This window comes from Mugil cephalus, chromosome 20, assembly GCF_022458985.1.
Source record: "Mugil cephalus isolate CIBA_MC_2020 chromosome 20, CIBA_Mcephalus_1.1, whole genome shotgun sequence".
Classification (NCBI taxonomy): Eukaryota; Metazoa; Chordata; class Actinopteri; order Mugiliformes; family Mugilidae; genus Mugil; species Mugil cephalus.
Genome location: NC_061789.1, coordinates 15,876,244 through 15,884,716, shown reverse-complemented (window position 1 = coordinate 15,884,716; position 8,473 = coordinate 15,876,244). Strand labels below are relative to the sequence as shown.

The window sequence follows — 8,473 nt, the reverse complement described above, 5'->3', positions numbered from 1 at the left end:
GCAGTTGTGTTATTTGACATATATTTTTCCATCTATCTATCTATCTATCTATCTATCTATCTATCTATCTATCTATCTATCTATCTATCTATCTATCTATCTATCTATCTATAGTAAATTGCGTACTTCCGTGCCAGTTAAAATGCGTTAACACACTTTTAAACAGAAAAATAAGAAAACTAAAACAATAACAGCTTACTGATGAGAATTCCAAGTTGATGGTTGGTATTTGTGGTTGAACTTTCTCCAGAATTGAATTCCGACCGGGTGAAGGTTTTGTGTCCATCTCTGCAGGACTGACTGAGGACTTGTTGTATCGTTATCGTTTATGCGCCGCAGATTCCCGGTTGCCGTTGGCAACGAGAAGCTTCTGATCCCGGAACACGTGCGGTTCGTCAACAGTGTTGCCTTCAGGTGCTTCCGGAAATGTCGCCAAAGCGGGGCACAGTTCGTCACTGAACAAACGAAGAGCCGGTTGTGTGTGGAACGTGTTCGAGATAAGATAAGATGAGCCCATGCTAGCAGCTAGCAGGTAGTCTGACCTTTTTTTTTTTGCTAGGATTCTATGATAAACAAATAAATATATGCGTAGAGTGCTAATTAGTGTATCTGGGCTAGCCAGGGAGTATTTGTGCTAGGTGGCCAGTCATTGTGCTAAAATAAGGTGACCGTAGACCTCAACTTGTCCACTTAAGGTAACAGTTTTGTTAGTTTTACATTTTTTTTTTTTTTTTTTTGTCTGTTTTGTTTACGTTTAGGTTTATTTGCAATGAAGGCATTCTGCTTCCTTGTTTTCCTTTTCTTTTTTCATTTCCATTTAAAAGCCTTTCTTCTTCCACTTCTTTTTTAAATTTGTGATTGTCAGTATTTGAAAACAAGTGAAAGGTAGTATAAACAAAAATGCATTTAAAAACCAAACACAAAAATCACATGTGAATGTGTCTTTATTAAACGTGTCCAGGAGACCCGTCTTGAGCAACTTGTTGCCATTACAGTCCGTAGTACCGTCTCATATTAGCATGAATTTGATTGTCACAAAGCATTTGTCATGGATTGGTTGCATCAATTCAAATTGACATTTTGCCGGCCGTCATCACATTAATGCACAATTACACATCCGTATTTAACATAGCTCCATAAGGCTGATACTAAAAATAAAAAAAAGAAGAAGAAAAAGAAAAAATAGATTTTGAAACAGTCATCAAATAACAATTCGCCTGTTAAAAGTTGATTAGTAGAGTAGTTGACCTGAAACGCATACCAAAGTTACAGTTGTAATGTTGCAATAAAACTACTTAAATGTACACTGTTGACAATATACAATATACAGCACAGGTACATGTGTTGTACCCTCCTCTATTATTGTACTAACCAATTCTTAACACATCATCAAACAATGTGTGTCTGCCTAGCAGCCTTGGAAGGAATCATTGTCCACGTCCCGTAGGTCCAGACCAACTAGGCGTAGTGGGCTGGTGCACGTGATGTTGTTGTATATGATGATAGTTGAGTCGGGCTCTTCCCCTTCCGCGTGGGTCTCCACTAGTCTGGGTACCACCTGCGGATACCTCAAGCTGTAGTTTCTGAGCGGCAGGGCGCTGCAGTCACATTTCCACCGGTTCCCAGACAGCAGGAGCTTTTCCATGCTCCCAGAGAAGTCAGGGACCAGGGTTGTTAAGGCGTTAGCTCTCAGATCCATATAACGCAGCCTCGGAAGTGTCTGCTTTGTGCCGTTTTGTGAAAACTGCCGACAGTCGTTGTTGGTCAACAGCAAATACTCCAAATTCCTAAGGCCGGAGAACGTCTGGATTGTGAGATCTTCCAGCTTGTTGAACCTCAGGTCCAGTCCCAGCAGGCCAACCAGGTCCACAAAGCTATTATATTCCACCACAGAGATGTTGTTGTGTTGCAAGAAAAGCCTCCTTAAACCAGAAAGTCCAGTGAAAGCTTGAGCTGTGATCCTTGTCAGGCAACCTCTATCCAGATGCAAGCTGTGAAGCTTTGAAAGACCTTTGAACACTTGGTCCGTCAGACTGTGGAAACAGCTTCCAGAGAGATTAATGACGGCCACATGAGAGAGGCCCGTGAAGCTACCCACTTGCGCCTCCTGCACTTGATTGTGCTCCAGCTCCAGGACCTCCAGGTGGCCGAGCCCTTCGAAGATCCTCTCCCCCAGGGCTCTTATCCTGTTGTAGCTGAGTCGCAGTTCTTCTAAGTACTGCAGATCGCGGAATGTCCTGGGCCTAATTCCAGTGATAGAGTTGTTGGAGAGGCGCAGCACGTGAAGACTGTGCAGGCCCATGAAGGTGTCGTCGTGCAGGGAAGTCAGCTTGTTGTTCGTCAGATCCAACCACCTGAGCGACTTCATGCCTACAAAAGCTCTGGGTACCACTGTCGCGATCTGATTCTGGGCCAGGTAAAGCTTTTGCAGCTTAGTCAGTTTAACAAACACGTTAGCTTTGATGACCTTGAGGTGATTCCCTCTCAGATCCAACTCTTTAAGCTCTGCAAGATTTTGGAAGAGCTGTGGCTGCAAGTACGCGAGCCTGTTCCCCGCAAGGATCAGTTCTCGTAGGCCCTGCAAGTCGTGGAAAGTCGCCTCTGGTAAGACCGTTATCGAATTCCACCCGAGGTTGAGAAGCCACATTTGTGATAGTCCTGCAAAGAGTCTTTCCTCAATGCGACTGAGCTGGTTGTTATGCAGGCTGAGCGAAGCGAGGTTAGGCGTATTCTGGAAGACTATACCGGGTAACACCCTGAGGCGGTTTCGCTCGAGGTGAATGTGCGCCAACGATCTAAGGCCTTTGAAAGCCTGAGGGTCGATGGTCGCTAGCTGGCCACTTTGTAGATTCAAAAAGTCCAGGTTGGTGAGATCCCTAAAAGATGATGCTGGAAGCGAGGTGAACAAGTTGCCATCCAGCCAGAGAGAATGAGTGGGAGCAGGCATGTCGGTTGGTACTTTCGTGAAGTTACGGGCACTACAGTACATGTTGAGCTCTGCGTTGTACTCGTCAGGCATACAGGTGCACCCTTTAGAGCAGGGAATGGGGTCCTCTTCAACCTTCTCTCCTGCTGTGTCTGGGTCTGGCAACACCAGCGAGGTTCCCAGCACCCACACTACCAACAGCACGATGGTCTGCATTCCAGCTGTGGACAGAATGTTAAAATCTAAATGTCAGCTGTTTCCTTGTCTTCAAGAATCTTTAAGAGCACTCACAAGCATAAGTTAGATTACTTACCTCAAATCTCAGAGGTCTCAATAAAAGGTGAATGGGCTGTGGAATACTGAATGACAGCTCCTTGTGCAATTGTTTGTATGCTGAATAGACAGTCTGTCAAGCCCCAAACTTTTTTTTTTTTTTTTTAAGTCAGGTGCACTGGATGCGCACTGTTAACCCATTCATTTCCGATGCACTTGTCGGTCTAGTTTTCATTTTTCATGTGCTGACAGTTCCTCTCAGAGTTACCTCTAATCTTCTTTTATTTGTCCTGTCTACAGTTCTGTCTGATGTTATTAATGGCTGTGTAGTTATAAATGTGTAAATCCTGCGATAGGAGAATATACTTTCATTTGAATTAATATTAAATTTAATCTCGAAGTAAAGCATCCTATATACATGCACCTCAACTATTCAAACCCTTTCTCGGATATAATTTATTATCAGCCCAATTAAAGCTTTGACGTAAGTGGCGTGTTGAGTGTTTACTAAAGTCAGGGTCCTATCACTGATTTACATTCACTGTAGATTTTAACTGACAGTGGGTAAAGAGATTAGGCGAACCCAGTGCACTTGACCTCATTCTGAATTTACAACATTTTATTATTTGCATATATTTAACATTTGATTAACATAACATTACAGTAATGTTATGTAATATGACACAAAGTTGTATTTCATCATTTCATTTAAACTTGGAGCCGTGCGGCTTATGTTACATATCAATGTAACCACCTACCTTCTTTTATATTTGTATAACATAAACTGTATGTACCTGTTACCACTGAACTGAATGTGACTGACACGTTGTAAAAATTGCCCTGCCACTGCTGGTACCGCGTCAGTTCCAGAGGTCCATTTCCTAATCACAGCTGAGATTGCAATGACTAACTTTCTGTTTACTTTTTTTCTGGGTATCTGGGTTCTGTAGACAACCATGAACTGGCCATGATCGAAAGGACAGCCAAATCCAGATAATACTGTGTGCTTGCTCATGAATTTCATTGACTGACCTGCCAGTGGTGGATTCATTGTGAAGAAATGTGTTTTTAGAACTCAAATCTGGCCCACTTTAGCCATGAATAAGTAAGGGAAATGTTGCTGTTAAAAGATATCATATGGCATAAATAAATACATATTGATAAAGAGGATAAAGACTGATAAGAGGATCTAAACTTAAAAAATAACTGTCAACCATTACTGAAGAAACGAGAAACTCTTCTGAATTATAAATACATATATATATATTTTTTTATGCCAGTAGAGGGCACTGCTGGTCACATTTTGCTTCAACATCTTAGTATATCCTTTGAAAACAGCCTCCAGTGCTAAATAATATACTGTATGATTAAAAATGACTGTAGCAGCAGATCACTTTAGACTTACGTTGCATGTTGTCAATTAATATTTGTTTTTCTATGTCTCTGGAAACTGGTTATGTCGACAGTTGAAAGGGAGTTTGAGAAGCCCATTCCAAAGAGCGAACATCAGATCTTCTTACAAACAGGGAAATAACACGCTGTAGTTTTTTCCTGCTGTTTCAGTCTAAACATTGCCATGTGGAATGGGTGCCTGAGGGAGATGTTTCGTGATTGTAGCCCCCTTGACAAACACCTCTAATTGGCTCATTCCCCTGCACTCAACCAGGCAAAAAGGTTTCCAGCTTTGTTGGTTGCCGTAGACTCCCCTTAGTGTAAATAGTGAGTGGAGGAGCCTGCCTCTGTCGGTGTAAATGTTTTGACTGGGCTCTGCCTAGTTTCTGGAAGGCTGATTTTTTTTTTTTTTTTTTTCAAATGAAACTGGATAATGTTTGTGCTTCCACACATGCAGAGAACACACCTTGAAGGCACCGTGCCGGTCGAAATCGGCAGGTGGAGATTAAGATTTCGTAAATGTTCCTATTAAAAATAAATGTCCCTGTTTCCTAATTCCCCTGTGGATCATTAAATTCCGTCTGAGTCCACAATCATGACGCAGAGGTTAGCCCTGTTCTGTTTGATTTGTGTTTTTCATTAGGCTGCTTTCAAAGTAATTGCAAACCATTCAGCTTTTAACACACTGTGCGATCAATCAGGAATAAAAACGGTGTACTATTGTTTTACCTACTGTATTTTTTTATTTTTTGTAAAGCAAAGCTAGCCAGACACCACATCACATCCCACACGAGCCTCAGATAAGTACATAAAAGCCTGCTGAATGTATTAAATTGAACCTCGGGAAAGCAATGGCTCGATAATCGGCGAAGCCGAGCCGTAAAACAGCAGATTACTCCTCCTGTGTTGGTGCCGTGGGCCTCTGGATATGCATAATGTCAGACCCTCCTGTTGCTCTCATCTGTTGATTCTGACATGGTGCATAATGGTGTAGAGAAGACAGACAATCCCTTTGTTTCCTTTGCTTTAACGGTGCATGGAAATGAAAGGAAAGCTGGAGCCCCTTTCTTATTTTCTGCTGTTCGCTAAGTGGAAAGATCTAATTGACCTAAATGGTTTTCTTTGTCCTTAGCACAGACAAGTGAGAACGAGCAGAAAGCTACCGTACTTCAGATTTAATGACAGGCTCAGTCAACACTGCCATCCACTGGTAGATTGTTGGTCTTTTACCCTCTCAACAGTAGTTTAAAACTGAGCAAATGTGTCTTGTAGGAGGACAGATGCTTGAAAACAAGTTTTTATTATTTATTTTTTCACCCATTAAGGTGATAGTGATTCTGTGTTTCTCTGAACCCTAGTGCCAGCTCATCCCCTTTGACAGCCTGAGACCCCACACACCCCTGCAGCGGCTATTAATAACACTCAGAGCTCACACTCGACTTGGAGAGAGAAAGTGCCTTTGTCTCGGCATCTGGAAGGTGCTGGAACTTAGCCGCGTTGCGTTAATTAAATGTGATCATTGTGTCCGACACTCATTGCCATTTTGGCTCTGTCATTATAGGAGCTCAGGAATTCGTATTTGTTTCATCACATTAAAATTAAGTGTAAATATACACAGTTAATAAGTTAGAGATGTTCAAAATGTGCAGTGAGATTTACATCTGTGTAGTTTTACATCAGGGATTAACAAATTCTCATTAACACAGAATGTTCTCTAATTGAAAATTTAACTTTTTGTGCTTCTTAACATGACAAGACAGGAAACAAACTCTCAGGATTTTATTATTATAGGAGATTATCATTAATATTATTGTATTTGGTGAATGTGTAGTAGTTTACATTGTTCATGTAACACTTTTGTCATTGGCCTTTAATTCTGAAGTTTCTCAAATGCACATTTGCACTGTGTAAAGACTGACCTTTTATGTGCCTATTTCTAAATGGGTACAAAGATTCAGGAATATGTGTGTCTATATATATAGATATATATATATATATATATATTTGGGTAAGTAATTACTCTACATGTCATGGTCCTTATCCAGCCTTGCTCATCCCTGAATGGTAAATTAGAAAAGATTTTTAATTACATGAGTGGATGTCCTGTGCTGTTGTTTATATGTAACTCCAATTTTGTTGGTTGTGAAAGAAAACGTTTTTTCTTATTTAACTCCATTCAGATTTTACTAAAATAAACTAATTTTTTAGTACGTGTTCAACGTGTTCAACGTTGCTGGACAACCTTGAACACTGCCAGGGAATGTCGGCTTAAGATGGCAGGTAAGAGTGAGGCATAATTAAACGCACTCTAAAGCGTGTGTGAATTAGCAGCCAGGAGGAGACCTGGATCTCATTCAGAAGCAAACGCAGACAATGACTCCCAAAAGAAACTCATGAAATCCAAAGCTCCTTTTACGCCTCTCATTTACTGACACAGACAGGTTGACCTGAAAAAAAGGGCAGACTAGTACGAGGCTAAGTAATATGTTTAGATGCTTTTTTATTGGTTTGTGTATAAAACATACCCGTTGGTTGCAGTTCACTAACTGTCATTTGGATGGAATTTTCAATTTCTGCTGCTGTGTCGGAATATAAGAGTGATCAAATTTCAGAGGGAAGCCATCCGCTACTATGCATAAACATAACAACATGTTCACCTGAATCAAAGCCAGTGAAGCCTTTATCAAAGTCTTCTCACATATTAGGAATTTGCTTGAATTGTTAGCTCCTCTGTTTCTTTGCTGTGCTGCTAGAAATTTGAATTTATGCTTTTGATAGTAGGTCCGATGTTATTGTTGCTGCTTAGCAACAGCAGTCGCAGCTAAAGTATCAATTAGGGGCAGACCTGATATTGACTTTCTATCCAGTTAGTGGGTAAAACAATGAGCCACGCAGGTTTTCTAGCTGTTCACCACTATGTTTTTGAAGACAATCATTGATTTCAGGAAACAGCCACTGACTGTATATGGTATAAAGATAGATAAACCAACCATGACATCACTCACAGGATTTCTGAAGAGCAGTTTCAACTCCCGGCTGATCCAAAAATGAGCAAAGACGCAGAAAGACAGCTAATGATGCTGCCTGCCTGTCACTCAAATTGGCCACATCCTTAGTACATAACTTTCATGGGTGAGTTGATTTAAAGTTCATCTCTTTCACAGCTCATTCATGACTTCTTTGCATCAGACTGTAACCATGATTATTCCTGCTTTAAAGTGGTTCATATGAAGGTTCTCAGTCAATCATGATACATGCAGAAAAATAACACAGACTACTGGACTTGTGAGGTTTCATGAAGATATTTTACCACTCATCCATATCACCTCTTGAGTTCTAAATACTGAGGGGGAGTTGGGGCTTTACTAGTGTTGGGTTTTAAGGGGTTCAGAAAGGCCTTGGGCCTGTGTATAACACTGGGGAAAACAGGAAGACCGTTACTTCCACTATCTCACCATATAAGGAGGGGTCCACTACGTTGCTGCAGCTTGTTCACGAGATTGGGATACATCACTGATATTTCACACGTTGGAAATCAGCTAAAGCCAATTGGCTACACATGGAAAATCACTGAATACATGAAAGGCAGTGCTCCTCCTATTGTTTATGGGTGGAGCCTAGGTAGAACAAGGCCACTGTGTTTGCTTAGATGGAGGCTTTTGGTTTTTTCTACCCCTAAGGTGGACAGGCGGAAGTCTCAGCGCTTATTCTGTGTGTGTCAAATAAATAAACTAAACGAGAGAAGTTATTTCTTAAGAGTGATATCTACATAGTTAGATTATCCTTTTCTATAGGTATAAGATCCCGGGAAAAAGGACAGGAAAAATTCCTTCCTTTGACACTAGCAATTATTGAGAAAAAATATTGGAGAAATCTGCTTGG

The 8,473-nt window shown here is 41.0% G+C and overlaps 1 protein-coding gene across 1 annotated transcript; it reads right to left on the bottom strand.

Moving 5' to 3' along the window:
• Positions 1–926: 926 nt before the first annotated feature.
• On the bottom strand, positions 927–3,345 carry igfals (insulin-like growth factor binding protein, acid labile subunit). The gene is made up of 2 exons (XM_047571262.1): positions 3,240–3,345; positions 927–3,147 (listed from the first exon to the last, which is right to left on the bottom strand). Exon 2 carries the CDS (start codon positions 3,140–3,142, stop codon positions 1,409–1,411), a length of 1,734 nt encoding a protein of 577 aa, XP_047427218.1. The 5' UTR covers positions 3,143–3,147; positions 3,240–3,345; the 3' UTR covers positions 927–1,408.
• Positions 3,346–8,473: the final 5,128 nt, after the last annotated feature.

Bases quoted from the DNA above. Each gene is read 5' to 3' on its own strand.
- igfals (XM_047571262.1), bottom strand. From the start codon at position 3,142: ATGCAGACCATCGTGCTGTTGGTAGTGTGGGTGCTGGGAACCTCGCTG.